Source organism: Silurus meridionalis, chromosome 9 (genome assembly GCF_014805685.1).
Source record: "Silurus meridionalis isolate SWU-2019-XX chromosome 9, ASM1480568v1, whole genome shotgun sequence".
Classification (NCBI taxonomy): domain Eukaryota; kingdom Metazoa; phylum Chordata; class Actinopteri; order Siluriformes; family Siluridae; genus Silurus; species Silurus meridionalis.
Window position 1 is genome coordinate 12,221,786 of NC_060892.1, and position 16,808 is coordinate 12,238,593.

The window sequence follows — 16,808 nt, forward strand, 5'->3', positions numbered from 1 at the left end:
AGAGGAGGAGAGATAAAGGACAGATGGAGAAATAAAGAGAAAGAAAAAAAAGGTCAGAAAGAACACTGATGAACTTCTCGGTCACCAACGTTCAAATTGGGTCAATTTATTATTACACACCACTGTACAGATGGCAGGTTTTTGTGATGTTATTTCACATTAGAGAGAGACACTGCTTTGATTTATTTATTTATTTTTTTATTTATGATTTTTACATAAAAAATAAATAAATCAGGAACATTTTAGGGTGAAAAAGAACTAATCACATAGATGTCATTCATTAAATTATTTCAGTTAATAATGAATAAACATCAGCTGTTTCTATAGATTTTCTTCATATTTTCATATATTTATATTTTCATAAATATGGTCCACAAAAAAATTTACAAGCATGTATGATACCTCACTTGTTGAAAGCTATCGATCAGGACAGGGGTACAAAAGAATTGAGACAAGCCAAGGAACACTGCAAAAACCATCAACGGCAAATAAAGAAAAAAACAGCACCATGGGGACATCACCAAGAACAGGATGCCCCTCTAAAAATTGTAAAAGGACAAGACAAAAACTTACCAGGGGATGCTGCCAAGAAACATTAAAGGAGCTGTAGGAAAATCTGACAAGTACTGATTACTCTCTGCATGTTCTTCACATGTCTTGGGGTTAGCAGAAGCCCTTTCTCACAAAAAGCATCTAAGCTCAACTAAAGTCACCATAAACCAAGTAGCAAAAGGTGTTATGGTCTTCTAAAGAGACTACTTCCAAACGCTTAATAACACCAAAATTCCAAGGAATATGTTTGGTGCAGAAAATTCATCATAAAAGTACACCATAAAGGACACCATATCCACGACGAAGCATGGTGGTGGCAGATTCCTGCATTAGGGCTGCTTTTCATCCACCACATCCAGGGCTTTTATCAGGGTGGAGGAAATCGTGAATACCAGAGACCAGTCAATTTTATTGCAAACCTTTTAGGTGTCTGATAATAAGCAGAAGATGAAAAGGAATTTCACCTGTCAGCATGACAGTGACCCGAAACATAAAGCCAAATCAACAAAAGAATGACTCAACCAAAACATCCATGCTTTTAAAGGCCCTATTGCCAAGTCAAGATGTGTTGTAATTATAAGGTGCTTCAACAAAGTATTTATTTAGAAGTGTGTACATTAACTCAACCAGGTTATTGCAATTTGTTTTACTTTCTTTCACTTGATTTTAATAAGTTGTACTTTCACATTAAGGGTGGAAATAGTTCTGACATTATATACACATATACATATATATCAGTGGTGGCCGGTCAGGGCCAGCTAGGCCTTCTCTGCTGGCCTAAACACTATCAGAAGCACTGACATACATTTACAACCTAAATTATAATATTTGTTCCATAAAATTGTATGAATTTATTCCCAACAGTTTATTCTCTTCAGTACATGTATGTGGATGTTAGATTTTTTTTTAATCCAATCAGATTTCAGCCTCTATGTGCTACCATGTCAATCTAATCTGTCCAGGGCCTGCAAAGTCTATTTTACTGGCCTTTTTTTTTTTTTTACCATGGTCTCCTTAATAAATAGCTCTGTTTCTTTAACCAATCAGATTTCATATTCGCATCACAGGGCCAGCTAGCTGGCCCAGAATACAGTCAGCATTTTTCCATCCTCTGATTGGTTGGTCAGAGGGAAACTTTTACAGCCAAGTTCGACTCGCACAGCATGTGTGTAGCTCTGCACACATTAATACATCCGAGTTAGACTTTTTCATGCCTACGGAGGAAGAGAAATTACTTTGGTCTCGGACATACTTAAAAATCCATTTTCAAGAAAAGCTATACATCGTGAGGAGGTCGGCCAACCCCGAAGCTAGCTAGCGTGTCTCTTGTTCTCTACTTCCAGACCAGTGAATGCGAGCGGTACCACTGGCTTACAGCTTTTGAGGAACAGTGCAAATTATGAGTCTGCATCTCTGGTGAGTAGGTTGTATTTTATTTACAGTTGTATTGTAATACATTTGTTATTAGACAAATACTAATTCTGAACTGCTCCAGATGATGTAGGTGCACAGTTGTGGTTGTAGTGTAGAAGTTTACAGTTGCCTTTACTGGGTTTCTTGCTTTAGTAAAATGGTATTCACCCTCCATATGTGAAATGACTCTCTCTTTGTAATGCGACGCGTTGTTATATTGCAATTTTTATAGAATTGATGGTATTAATAGGTTGATTAAGTTGAATAAGTCCCCACTGAAGGCCCAGGTACCAAATGCACGGGCCGCCATTGATTACCATATTTTCCGGACTATAAGCCGCTACTTTTTCCCCCACTCTTTGAACCCCGCGGCTTAAACAACAAAGCGGCTAATTATGGATTTTTCCTTGGTTTTTCCCGGTTTTACAAGCTTCAAGCCAAAAACCTGAGCCCCATAACATTAGACTAATAAAATTGCTGAACGGGAGCAGGTGAACCAATGAAACGCTTTATATTAATTCACGCTCCCACTGAATCGGGCCGCACCACATCATAAATATAGATGCGGTTCTTCTGACGTTTGACCTGCCGCTCACTCGGACTGTATACAGGAAATGCGAATCATTTGTCACGCTGAAAACAACCGGGCATGAAAAAACGCACTTCATCTGTGTTCTGAGCTGCATGGCATCGGGAGAAAAGCTTCACCGATGGTGATTTTTAAACGCACAACGATGCCAAAAAATAAACTCCCGAGAGAGATTGTTGTGAAAGAAAGGAGGAAGACACTGAACAATGACTTTCTTGGTAGGCTACTGTTTAGATACAAGCCCTGTAACAGGCACTGTCTTTCGTTAAAGCCTGTGTAAAGTTCATTAGTTTCAATGTAGACACCTGCGGCTTATAGACAGGTGCGGCGTATTTATGTTCAAAATAAAAATCTTTTATATATATTTTTATATATTTGGGTGCGCTTAAAAGTTTTTGCATCACAAAAAACTGCCATTTTTACAGCGGTGTATATACTTTTAACATTTACTGTAGATTATGCATCGTGCAAAAGGCTTTAAAAAAAATCAGAGGTGGCCTTTAGAGAAAAGAGGGTAGACTGAAGTATGAACAGGGGGTGTGTGTGTGTGTGTGTGCGCGCACGCGTTTGTGTGTATGATGTTGAGGGGGGACTGGGAGGGGGCGGGGATTTTCAATAGTTTCATTAATGCAGCATGAGGTAAGCATTTGACAGCCAAAAAAAAGAGGACAAAGAGAGCAAAAAGGCGCCTGAGAGAACCTCACGTTAAGAATGCGAGGGGCTCTAATGGTTCATTTTTAGGCCCAATCTGTCCATAGAGAATTGGGGGGGGTAGGGGGATAAAAAGGATGACTTCATTACAGCACAAGCTAGAAGCCGAGTGTGCATCAAAATCCCAGCCTCAGGTTGCAAAGGTCACGCCCACATGAATGAGTTTAAGCTTAACTGCTGACCGTCTGACTTCTGACCTCAGCAGCTCCCGGCCAGCCCAAGCGCTCTGCCAGCATGCCTCCGAACATCTCAATCACAACACACTCCAGAACATTGCACATACACACACATACACATGCAAGGTCATGCATTCTATACACTAGCCAAGAGTCATCGGCTTTGATTTCTTTATTTCTGTTCGCAAGCTATAAATAAAAAATGTTCCTTGGCCCGAAATTTAGATGAAAGAATAATCCAGTGTGGTGGATTTTTTTTTTCTCCACCCACACTGCCTGCTCTCTATTCAGGTCAGCATTATAAGCTAATAATAAAGGCGCTCGAACTATACTCGCACTACAAAGAGGTCCCAAGGGTTAGGTAGCTTCAAAGCAGATGCACTTAGTGGTCAATGAAGGCCCAGCAGCATAAACAGTCATAAAAAAGGAGACACTAACCACCAAACGGCCGCAGTGTTACAAAAGGTGTGTGTGAGGAAAAGAGATAAAGAAAAGGTGGAAGAAGTGAATTTTATATGCAAAAGCACCCACGTTCGCATGCAAGAGGTTATAGGTTAGAGGGAAACTGGGACAACGTGGAAAAAAGGAAGACGGCGTAGCAACCACAGGGCCGAAAGCAGAGAAGCGCATACCTTTAGCTTGGAATGAAACTCGCGAGATTTCCGCCGGGCAAGAACCTGAATGTGACTAGACACCTGTGGGGTCAGGGAGCGGGGGAGGGAAGACAAAGGAAAAAACAGCCTGTAACCATAGTGATGAAAACCCCCCACCCCTGCGATGAGGGGGGGGTGGAGTCAGACCTACCTTGATGGCGGCTTGGATTTCACGAACTTTCTTTCTTGCTAAGACCTGTATGTGACTAGACACCTCCATTTTTTTTTTTTGAAGGAAAAACAAAAGAATACAGAAAAGTAATTACACTTTTTTTTTTCTCCACCATAAAAACACTCAAGGAAGGATTTAGCAGCAGGGCTTACTAGGACAGAAGAGAAGCGCAGCCCAAGCTCAAAACCACCAGCCGCACCGGCTTGGCTCGCCCTCGGCTTTTAAGTGAGCTGATTAAAGAGGATGCAGGCTCCTTAAGCACATTAAGAAACAGCAGATGTGCTCGGCTGCACGCTGAATCCGAATGGGCATGTCTAGTAGCCTTTAGGGACTGAGCGCTTTACCTAGCGGCCTGTGGAGCTTGCACTTCTGCTAAGCGCTATGTCACTGTGACTGGGGAGGTTGCACACAACCAAAAAAAAGAAGGGAGAGGATGGAGAATTTGGCATGCTAATAACGACTGCCAGTCAGCTCTCTGACGCTACAAAGTCACTTGCAAATATCTGAGTGGTGCAAGTGCTCCTTTGACCTTTCCAATTTAATTACAACAATCACTTCAGCTAAGATGGGGCTTATGCAAATCAAATTAGGATGTAATTGTGGTCATGTTAGCACATCGTTGTAATGCTGTTACCTTGCTCTTTGCTTGAAGTACCCACGAAAATGACATTTTAAACTATTTGAAACATTTTAATTGTTTTGCATTTTAAAGCCAAAAACATTACCTTCGCGGTCTAGTTTACGTCAGTTGTCACTGTGGGAATTTTATATCAGCTACTTGTTTACCAATAAATTAAACAAAATATCTTGTTTCTTCTAGCGATTAACAAAAAACTGATTCTGTTTCAGTAAATCCCAAATGCCTAATACATTTTTCCACTTTAATTACTTGGAGGTATGACAGAAAAGAGCACTTCCTAGTGTCCCCCACAAGCTCCAGCAGTAAAGCAGCTGCACAATAAAATGAAAATGCCCAAGCTGGTTTTCCTCCGTTTGACAAAGTACAGTAGGTTTATTTACTTCTTAGTAGATCGCATTGTAGCTAGCTGCTAATCAAAAGGCTAGTTCAGCTGTAGTTTAGCAATTTACAAAATCAGGAGCCTTGACAATATACAACTAAAAAATACAAGCAGTTTTGAATCTCCTTACAGCTTATTCTCTCTACAACTGAACCATAAGCACTAATACATTTAGATATAACTAAACACAGGCTTTAAAGATTCTCTATCAAAACTGGCTAAAAGACTGAATAGGTGTGTGGGGTGATTTTCTTCCACTGTGAGAGAAATGTATTTATTGCTATTTCATCTTTAAGAGAGTGTGTGTGTGTTTATGTGAATGTTGGCCACAGCCCAGTTCAGTGTCGTGCCATCATGCAGCTTTAAAAAAAAAATAAATAAATAAAAAAAAGCCTGCTGGAGGAGTCTCAGCATAGTGCTCCACTTCCAAGGTCACATCAGTCCATTTACTTCCAGCCAGGGCATGCAGCAAAGCTTGCGTTTGTGTGTAATAAATGTTTATTTTATATCTAAATGCTATGTGAGTATATTTGTATAGAAATGTATAGCAGTATGTATGTTCATTAATTGTGTGATGGCTGGATACTAGAATCTGTTCAATAATCTTTTATACAGAAGCTCAGGCAGGAGGCAGGCACGCTCAAAAGAAATGGCCTTCCTGTGTGATGTGCGTGCAACGCTGCTTCTTACCTGCTTTCTCGTCCTCGTCTTCCCAGTCCGCAGTTTAATGTATCTGGCAATCAGCTCATTCCGACCTGAAAGTGAAACAAAGTGAGATGATGACATATTTGCACAGACAGTCTTCACATATTCATGATCGGATTCCTGTCTCTCTATTCAGCCTCGCTATGTATATTCTTCATTATGGTCGGCGCACGGGGGCTGTTTTCTGTCCCCCGAGCAAACAAACAAGTGTCATTTAAATGCAAACGCACGCCACACATGGTATTAGCATGAAAAAAGCCGTGTGACTCTATAGCCTTTCAAATTAATCTAATTTAAGGCCAATTTCTTCAAAGCCTCACGTCGTGAAAGGAAACAGATCCCGACATTCATACTGTTACAGCCCGTAATGGCAAAGGAAATATGTCCATTTAACGCTGTTCTGTTCTCGCTAAATTATAATTAAAGCATGGCTTTGTAGTGATTTCCAATTAATGGCAGCTCCAAACATTCTTCTGCCCTTGGCTCACCCCTAATTGCCCATGCGAGGCACAATGACCCCTGCTTAGCCTTTTCATATGTTAATAACATGCCGCCACCTCAAAACTATTACGCAAATTATAGGTGCGGAGCCACTCTAATTACGTGTCCAACTGTATCCAATGGTTGCCATAGAACTGTTGTTTTCAATTTGTAAATCTGGCCCTGTGTAAGATAACCAGCTTTTATAAACAAGCACAATGTGAAATTCAAGTTTTCAGCATAAAAATATTACGCTATTTTTGAGCCTGTGCATCTGCAGGTTTCTAAACATGAATCAACTCGGCTCTGTAGCAGATTCTCTTGTATAGCTAATAGCATGCATTCATGAAAACTATTTAGCTGAAGGTAGATCATCTGCCCAGAGAGAGAGAGCAAGAGATGGAACTTTGTCATTACATAGTACAGGTACACAGAAACAAAATGCAGTTTAGCATCTACCAGAAGTGCAAATAGTATCAATTGTGCAAATTGACAAGTGCAGATAAATATGTAGTATACGGACCGAATGTAATATAAACACTATATTGCCAAATGTATTTGCTTGACTGCCTTCACATGCAAATGCACTTGAGTAACATTCGATTCTCAATCCATAGGGTTGAATATGATGTTGGCCCTTTGCAGCTGTAACAGCTTCAACTCTTCTGGGAAGGCTTTCCACAAGGTTCAGGAGTGTGTTAATGGGAGTTTTTGACTATTCTTCAGATCAGACACTGATGTTGGACGAGAAGACCCAATCGCAGTCTCTGCTCTATTTCATCGCAAAGGTGTTCTAATGGGTTGAGGTCAGAACTCCGTGCAGGCCAGTCAAGTTCTTCCACACCAAAGTTACTCATCCCTGTCTTTATAGACCTTGCTTTGTGCACTGGTGCGCATCAAGTTAGAACAGGCATGAGTCATCCACAAACTGTTCCCACAAAGTTGGGAGCATTAAATTGTCCAAAATGTCTCGGTATGATGAAGCATTAAGAGTTTCTTTCACTGGAACTAAGGGGCCGAGGCCAACTCCTGAAACACAACCCCGCATTATAATCCCCCTCCACCAAACTGTACACTCGGCACAATGCAGTCAGACAGTCCAGTGGCGGCATGCTTTACACCACTGCATTCAATGCATTGCATTGCTCTCGGTGATGTAAGGCTTGCAAACCCATTCCATGAAGCTCTCTATGCACTGTTCTTGAGCTAATCTCAAGGCCACATGAAGCTGAGGTCTGTAGCTATTGACTAAGTTGGCGACCTCTGTGCACTATGCGTCTCAGCATCCACTGACCCGCGCAGTGGATTTACGTGGCCTACCACTTCATGGCTGAGTTGCTGTCATTCCCAATCGCTTCCAGTTTGTTATAACACTGACAGTTGACTGTGGAATATTAGTGGAGAGGAAATTTCACGACTGGACTTATTGCACAGGTGGCATCCCATCACGGTACCATGCTGGAATTCACTAACCTCCAAAAAGCGACCCATTCCCATGGGTAAATTTCCCAGTGGGATTAATAAAGTATCTCTCTCTATCTCTATCTCTCTCTCTTTCACAAATGTTTGTAGAAGCGGTCTGCATGCCTAGGTGCATTCCATTGCAATAAGCATTGATTTTATACACATGTAACCATGGAAGTGATTGGAACACCTGAATTCAATGATTTGGATAGGTGAGTGAATACTTTTGGCAATATAGTTAGTGTACATGTAAACATATGTACAGTAAATAAATATTAGTGCCAGTGATGCGTTGGGCGGTTTTGACCACCATTTATTTACGTTCACACACAGTGGAGCCTCCATACCATACAGTGATGAAGTTGGTCAGGATGCTAATATCTGCCCAGAGATATTAGAGCCACAAAAAAAAAAGTAAGGACTGATGTGTAATAAGTACTGTATGTAGACTTCAGTGCAGGAGATGCTGCTGGCTGTGGCAATGATAGGGTGTGTGAAATGAGGGCACACACACACACACACACACACACACACACACACACACACACACGTGCAGGCTGCAGCCTCTCCCTGCTGTGCACAGGGTGAGCTCGCTGTGTTCAGGTGGGCTAGATGAAAGCCAGCAGGGCCGGGTAATGCCTCTTGAGCTTCTGCCATTACACACCTGTCGCGTGAAAAAAGAAGCTCTCTCTGTGTCTGTGTGTGAGTGTGGCTACTGTCCTTCACCAGCTAAAGAAAGGCCACCTTTGCATCAAGTACTGATATTCAGACACCACAGCTATGCTCTTTACTTAACAAATAGCTTTTCCATCAATGAGATATTAAATATTAATACATCAAACAGACAAGAGTATAAACCGTTTCTGAAAAAATAAATGATCTTGTATATTGTGAGATTGGAAAGATTTATAGCTCAGAAGCATTTTCAGTCTTTATATGCTCAGTCACTAAGTCAGAAATACCTTTTAGGTAAAGACAACAACAAAAAAAAAAGCCCACTTAAGGCCCCACCCAACAGGTGTGCACTGCTGCCTAGCCTCCGGCCCATGTTTGTGTGAGTTTTGGATGAGTCAAAGTGTGGGGGCAGTCTCGCCTACTCCTTCGTTAAGGCTGTACCAATAGTCATGTGACCCAAAAACAAATAAACAGTATTTGGGAGATCTGCAGCTCCAGCTCACCACCACAGCATGCCTGCACTGTAATCTCTCCCAGATGAAGCCGGGGCCCTCGCCACTTTCAATAATTCACACACTGTGTACACATAACATGACAATAAGGCCCATTCATGCAGACGCCCCATTCCTAGATCAAAGCTCACAATCGGCCAGCTGTAAGCATGCTTACTGCTGAATAATTCATTCTTTTCACCGGCTTGGAGGGGGGGGGTGGAAGCCACCATGCTCAGTGGGACTGGGGCAGTGTGCTTTCTCTCCTGTGTTTGCTGTGCAAAACAACGCTGGCACAAAGAAAAAAAAAAAAAAAAAAAAAAAAAAAAAAGACAGGCCAAATTCAAGGCCTTCAAATCCCCTGCCACACAAGCTACCCCCCATGAAGGTTAGAAGGAGTAATTCGGTACAATTTATAAGCTAATCAGCACTAGTGTTCTGCTTAAGAAGAGAGTAGAACCATTACACGTGACCAAGCTGCCCCTGCCCCATGGAGATTTCTTAATAAAAGTATTAAAAGTTTTTTTTTAATCCACAATGTTCAGCATTAATTGCTTAACTGTACTGCATTAGTCAAGACTGCTAAACTCACTGTTTCCCAAAAGAAAGTTTCATAGTAATTTTGAGGAACTGTTTTTAATTTTAGGAAAAATATAAATACGTTTTCAAACCATACATCATTAAATGGCAAATAAAGCATACTGGGTTTAACAATATAAATTTCAATTTTTAGATCCTGTTCAAATTTGGGTAGACATCCTGACGTTAGCTCCTATTGCTTCCACATGCACTTTTACAAACTACGCAGCCCTGGTCCTTGTTATTATTACATGTTTTCCAGGCACTTGGCAGGGGAAATCAAATAGAGCTGCTTTCATCCATGTATTGTAAGGTGCATATTAGCTTCAGCTTCACTAATAAGACAGATTTAGCATTAGCTGGTTCCTTATACAGTATCTCCTAATAAAATGGACAGTGTTTAAAAATGAATGTGGCCTACTCCGATAAGAACCTTCCTGTGGTGAATTGGTTTAGGACGTCAGCTCAGTAACAGAGATCCCGTCACTTAAAACAGCAGGGGAAGGATTAGGTATTTATTAGGTTACCCTAAAGATTAGAGTCTGAGCTTTTGGGAGAGAGTGAAAGTGTTTTCTATGCCCTCTTTGGTAAAAGAAAAAAGTTGTATCTGAATACGTCATGGAGGTCTGAAGACATATCAATAGCCCTTAAGAGGCATTGGTCCACAATGGAGCCTTGAGGTACCCCCACCCACTCTGATTGGCCCCTCAGCAGCTGACTTCTTTTTCCATTAAAAATACAGCTCTACCCCCTCTCTGAGGTTGCTGGACTGCCTCTCTTTCCCTACTCCCTGCTGAGGGGCTTTCAGGACACCCTCCACAGTGTACAGACTCCCTCAGCCGTTACCCTTCATATGCAGGGAAAGAAAACCTCAAAGCTTTTCTGTGCTTGTATTGGAGGTGGTTTTGAATCCAGCTGCCAGCCAGGCAGAAGTTCTTTCTCAAAACTAGGTGGAGCACTGATTATTTGCACGGTTTGAGGCTGAGATGTGGAAGTCAGCTAAGTGGGGGTATAGCTAACTGCTTTTCTTGAAAAGTTTCCCCTCTTTCACTTTATCCCTCCCAGTCTCTCTGCTTGCCTCTGTCCAGACCCTCCCTCAATCTGTAGGGTTTACACAGCTGCTCGGTTTGTACAGATCCCCTTGACTACCCCCATCGCAGCTCTTCTAACCTCCATGCTGCTTGCAGTGGCGGCCAGAATGATTTACAACATATTCACTTTCCACTGCCACTTTCTGACCATGTTCCATCATACTCCTTTCATTTAGTGGAAGATTTCAACCAGCCTGCTTTTAATTCACTCCTCTGTGAGTTATTTCCTCTGGGGTTTTTTTATTGCTTCTTTCTCAGGATCGCCCAAACAGTCCAACTGGCACAGTGCAAGCAGTATTTGAACTTTTATTTCAAAAGCATAAATTTGTATTCTTAATTAATGAGTCTAGACTTACCCACTATTTGAGGTCTGCTCTTTGAGCCAAAGTCTTAAACTGAAGTGCCACTAAATGAGCAAGCCATTACAGTGAATAAAAGAGAAAATGTGTATATTATGTACTTCATAATCACAGCAGTTAAAGAACTGTCGTTGAAGATTTGGATTTTGGAAATGAACTGGTGGTAAAGAATATCTATAGGCTTGTCCCTGGATTAAGCAACACGTGGCACACCCCTCCCCTTTCCCTCCAGTTCTCAGCCATACTCCTCTCCACCACTGCCAACACTAATATCCGACTTCTACTTAAAGAGGATGAAGGAAAAGAGGATGAAGGAAAACTGCCATTGCTTTTGCACAAAGGAAAATAAAGTAAAAATGTGGTCCCATCTTACTTCCTGCCATCTCAACAAAACAGAGATGACCTAATCAAAGGAAAGCTTCAGCAATTAAAGAGTATTCAAGCCTATTCATTTGGCATTATTTGATTGCAAAATAAGGCTGCAGAGCAATGTTGTTAGCAAAGCATTTATTTCCTGTAGTACTATGGTTTAACAGGCAAGGCCATGCACACATCTGGTCCAGCGATGATGTCAGTGCATGCTGGATTGTGCTAGCACAGGGTGAGAGTGAGCCAGCGGCACTTGCACACATGCAAAGCATCTCTTCATGTGGCTTTTTTTTGCCTTGCACAGCACTTTGAGAAACAAGAGACAGTTTTCAAAAATGTACAGAGCTCTGGTTGATCTCAGCACCACATCGAAATCGGTCATTAATTCTAGGTTGTAACTTGGTTACTTGTGACAGAAGAACCACGATAATAATTTTGCCTGTGTTTAACCTTAATTAGCCCCCACGAATACTCAACAAGCCCACTGGACATAAACTAAAGTGCAATTATCTGGGACAATGATGCAGACCTTGGGGCTTTTTTTTTTGTGACAAAAAGCAAGAATCTTTGAAGAATCTCTTGATGAAATGTGTGCATTAATGGAAAATGAGTTGTCAAGGTTGCACTTACTTGCCAGTTTGTTAAAGAGGACATTACACATTGTCTAGAATGTACTGTACATGTACAATGAATCCAGACACGTTAGTGCAGGAACATTAAGTAGATGTAGCTTGTTCACAATGAAAGAAATGGAGGCAATTGTCCTATTCCAGTGTGGGGCATCACGCCTAAACAATACTCCTGCTTTCCTGTCATGCATGATAGATGACTCAAGGGTCTTGGGCTGACATTAGCATTAGAATGGACTAAACCAACAATATAGAGGCATTCAGGCAACCTCCAGACTCCAAGGTTCACTGGCAGGGATTGGAACCCTGAAAGTGTTGGTGTCTGTATAATCTGGAGATAGGAAGCCTTTAATTCATGTGATCAAGTTCTAAGAAACACTACTGGTAAAGATGAGAGACATTTTAGAAAAGAAAAAACAAAGAAGTGCTTGTGCATTGAAAGCTGAACAGCATTGAGATTTGACATTTAAATGATGGATGCATTTAAGATTTCAAATGTAATATCATACTGAAGACCAAACACATATCCAGGAATTTCCTTACCAAAACCCTTTGTGTTGAAACCGCTGTCATGCACGTCATTTATATTGAAAGCATGTGCATTTAAAGCAACACCCACATTTATAAAGCTTTTTAGAAGAAACAAAACATTACTAAACCAGTCAGTTCAAATATTTCATAAAATTCAAAGTGACAAGAAAAGCAAAACCAGTGGCAAGAGCTCTTGTTTTGAAATGCATGGTAAATCTGACCTCTTGGATAAGTTTGGGTTTCATAGGTTATCAAGTACTACTCTCAGTCATAATTGAAACTAAGTGTATGCAACCAATGAAATCCTTTTAAAAATCCGGATAACAGCTGCAGAGCCCAACATCTGATTCCTGCCAACCAGCTGCCAAATATGGCTAGCTTAAGCTCTTAAATAGTGGTGGGGCCCAGGCTTTAGAGATGACCAAGACTGAGGAAAGGCTTCAAGGCCAAAGTTACCACACCTTATTCTAGAGCATTCACACCCACACCAGTCTTTCTTTTTGGGTCACAATGCTGCACTCCCACTCACCCCTGGCTTTACAAGCTCAAGGTTCAAGTCTATATGTTGTGCAACGTGACCTGGTGAACTGTGGGTCTGCTGGGAGTTCTCAGTCTACTTAGACCTTGGCCCCCCATGCCATCTGCTTCTCAGTGTGTGAAACATTGTCTAGTTTTTCGCACATACACACTTGGTCTTCTCTTCTATCCATAATTTGCCACTTGCCAATGTTGACTTTTCCCAAATAGAGTGAAACCGTAACTTGGGGTTTTCTGCAAATGACATTTAATGCTTTTTTTCATTCTGCAATTCCCATAACCATTCCTAAAAGCAGCGTAATTTATTTCACAGAAATGCTTAAACACCCAAAAAGACAAACATTAATAGATTATACTTGCCCATCAATTTGTGTTGTATCTCAAAAGGTGCCCAGGGAAAAAATAAGCGATTTTAAATTTAAGAAAATGCTGCATGGAACAAAATTTACTTCTCAAATCTTGAATCCCTTGAAACCAGACTGAATTGGCACAATTCACCTTCAATCCTTTCTTTAAAGCATTAATTCTTGGCCAATATTCAACCAAGCAAGAAGGTTTATGAAAAATGTCAAAGCTAAAAAAAAAGGGAAAAAAAGGCAACAAAACCACTTCAATTCAATATAACCACACATCAACCAAAAGATGAAGGTTGGTGAGAAAATACAACATGCGTTTCCTCCGAGATAGCATTTATAGGAAGCGAATTTGAAAAGCTCGCAGCTGTGGTCTAGAGCTAGCAGAGATCAGAAAGTACTACATGCTTGAAAGAAACCACTAATGTTTCACATTCCACCATCACACCTACTGACTATATACGCTACTCATTCACTGTCACTCTAAAACGCTGCTCTTGTGGAGCAAATAATGGCGTGGTATACAAGCCGGATCTGAGAGTATTCACGGTTAACAGAGCGTTTAGGCAACAAGCTGTGAGCTTTCTCTGAGTCACAGGAGTTCCTGTGAAAGGTCAGAGAGCAGTTACTTATGAGATAACTTACTATAAAATAAGGTTGAGTGTCAGTGTTAGATTTAAGACTTAGTAATAGATCATATGCCTTATGAGTCACACCTGACTGCAGTTCATTTAAATGCTCTATTAAAAGACACTTAAGTGTAATGAATATCCTTTTAGAAATCAATACAAAGTTTCCAAACACAAAAATGGAATCGATAGTTAACTCCTGGTGACCTGGGTTAGCGCTAAAAGCCTGAATTATGGACGTTCAGGCGGACGAAGGGTGTCGGGAGGCTGGGGATTAATGACGAACATCCATTGTGCAAACAGACAAGCCAACGGCAGAAATCTGCAGGTGCTCACCCAGGTCCTTCTTAAGACAGAGAGGATTACATTAGATGACCCCTCGTAAATCCCCAGAGCACAGCCGCAGGTGGGGAGGGGATTCAACTTGGCCATGTTTGTCCTTTCTCTCTCCACTCCTCAGTGTTAGTCAGCAGAGCAGAAGCCACTCCAACCTCGCTGAATCTGCACAAGCTCCCAGAAGGCCAATTAATGCAGCCAGTCCTCCATGGCCTTGCTCTATCAATTAGAAGGCGCAAGTGCATCATCATCATCATCACATACATTACTGTTGAGGCAGGTCTGGTCAGGGGGGTGAAAAGAGGCTCTTTCAGAATAAAGCGAGAGAGAGCGAGAGAGAGAGGAAGGGAGAGAAGGGAAAATGCAAGGCAGTAATGAGGAGTCCCAAGAGGTTTGGAGAAACGGTGGAACTCAAGTCCTGCTGATGTGTGAACACGCCGCCGACTAGCACCTCCCAGCACGCACACAGTCAGACGCAGGGTTAAATCAATATTTTCAATCTCTCAGGATCAATCCTGCATCTGAACATGAAGAGAAACCTGTTAGCAGTCACCAATATGTGTAAATGAAAAGCCAAACTTTATGACCCTGATGCTTCGTATACACACACACACACACACACACACACACACACACACACACACACACTTACACACACTTACACACACTTACACACACTTACACACACCCATGTTGCACTCCCTTCAGATCCTGTTCTGGTTCTTCAGGCTCCAGGCCTGAATCAATGTCTTCACAGCTGCAAATTGCATGGGAATTTTCCTTTTTTTTCCACCACACTGGTTTAAGCATTCCAAATCAAATCCTTTACTTCTTAAAACTCTTAAGAACACATCTCAGTAATGCATGTAATGTTCGGCAATCAAGATGCCAAAAAATAATAATGGTTATGTAAAATGATCCAGATCCCTTTTCAATTACAGCAAATCATTCGTTTCATTAGACTATGTCTTTAAATGGTACAAAGCACCCTGTTTCAGACACACAAAAGCAGCCAATTGGAGCTGTGCAACCTGAAACCAGTTACTGAACCGGCTGTCTGCTCTGCTGGACTCACTCCATACACTCTGAAACGCTAAGTAACGCTCCTTCAGACAAGCTTACTGTAGACCTGAATATGGAGATCACACACATCCTGGCAAATAAGAGTACAAAAGACAAATGAAGTGAACTTTCATGGTCTTTGGTTAATTAGATTGTACAAACTGCCCCAGTGACGTCTGAAATAAAAATGAAGACTATAGACTAGAAAAAAAAAACTAATCTACACAATGACAATGCTGGTAAAAAGAAATGTTTCCTTGGTACTGTATTTCATTGACACTGGACACAGGACATTAGCTTATTAAAATAAAAGAGCAAAAGCTTCTCTTCTTATGTAACATCTTTCAGTGATGTTCAAGGTCATGCTAATGAGAAATCCAAAGTAGCCCAAGCAGTATAGATGTTGGTGCAAATGCTGGATTTGGAGTAAAAGCTATAGAACATGTGCACAGTGTTGCCCTGCTTTTCAGCAATCTATGAGATGAGAACTATTATGTTTATTTGCATCAGGGTTTGGAATCTAATCTGTTTGAGCAAAGTGTAAAGATAGAGGTGGAAGTAAGAGAGCTGGACAAGCTAAAGAAATAAAGCGCTGCTGCATCTTTTAGGTAGAGATGAAGTAAAGCATAAATGTCATCGTGATTACTATCTGGCGTGAAAAACAGTGGGCAAGAATCTTTTGTCATGGAAGGCTTGCCCTTCTAAGTTTAAACTTTTAAAATGCTGATCTATAACATGTATTAATTATTAAAATTAATATGCAAGTCCGAAGATTTGCTGGTACATCTGTGGGTCTTGTACTACAGCCATTTACTTGATAAAGAGAAAAGACTAAAGTGCAAATGTTTTACATTCCTAGATAAATTCGAAAGCTCTCTATCATCTGTAGCTTTTGTTGAGTTTACGTGATAACTGTGTGCGCTTTCGCTAATAGAGCAATACGAGATTTCTCCCACCACATTCCACATTGATGAGGAACCAGTGTGAAGTCTGAAGCGGCAGATTGCTTGCAAAGCAAAAAAAGCCACACGACGGTCTTCTGGGACTAAAAAAACCAACAAAGCTTTATTTTTTCTTGCTCTGGAATTCATTAGGAAACTAAATCTCAGATGGGTCATGGTTTTGTTTTTTTATACCAATGTCAAAGGCCAAAACTGACCGAGGATTGAGGAGACAAAGTCTTTCAGCAATGTATCTTACAAACATGTTTTGGGAGGAAAAAAAAGGGTTGTC

General features: G+C 41.1%; 1 protein-coding gene across 6 annotated transcripts in view; it reads right to left on the bottom strand.

Moving 5' to 3' along the window:
- tead1b (TEA domain family member 1b) overlaps window positions 1-16,808 on the bottom strand; it is a 67,953-nt gene that overhangs the window by 17,607 nt on the left and 33,538 nt on the right. For 3 of the 6 annotated variants that reach the window (XM_046856801.1, XM_046856802.1, XM_046856800.1), the window contains exons 4-6: window positions 5,976-6,040; window positions 4,246-4,308; window positions 4,074-4,136 (exon numbers count right to left, since the gene is read on the bottom strand). In XM_046856801.1, the coding sequence (XP_046712757.1) occupies window positions 4,074-4,136; window positions 4,246-4,308; window positions 5,976-6,040 (191 nt within the window). The remainder of the gene's footprint in view (window positions 1-4,073; window positions 4,137-4,245; window positions 4,309-5,975; window positions 6,041-16,808) is intronic. The other 3 variants (XM_046856805.1, XM_046856803.1, XM_046856804.1) reach the window with 2 other exon arrangements.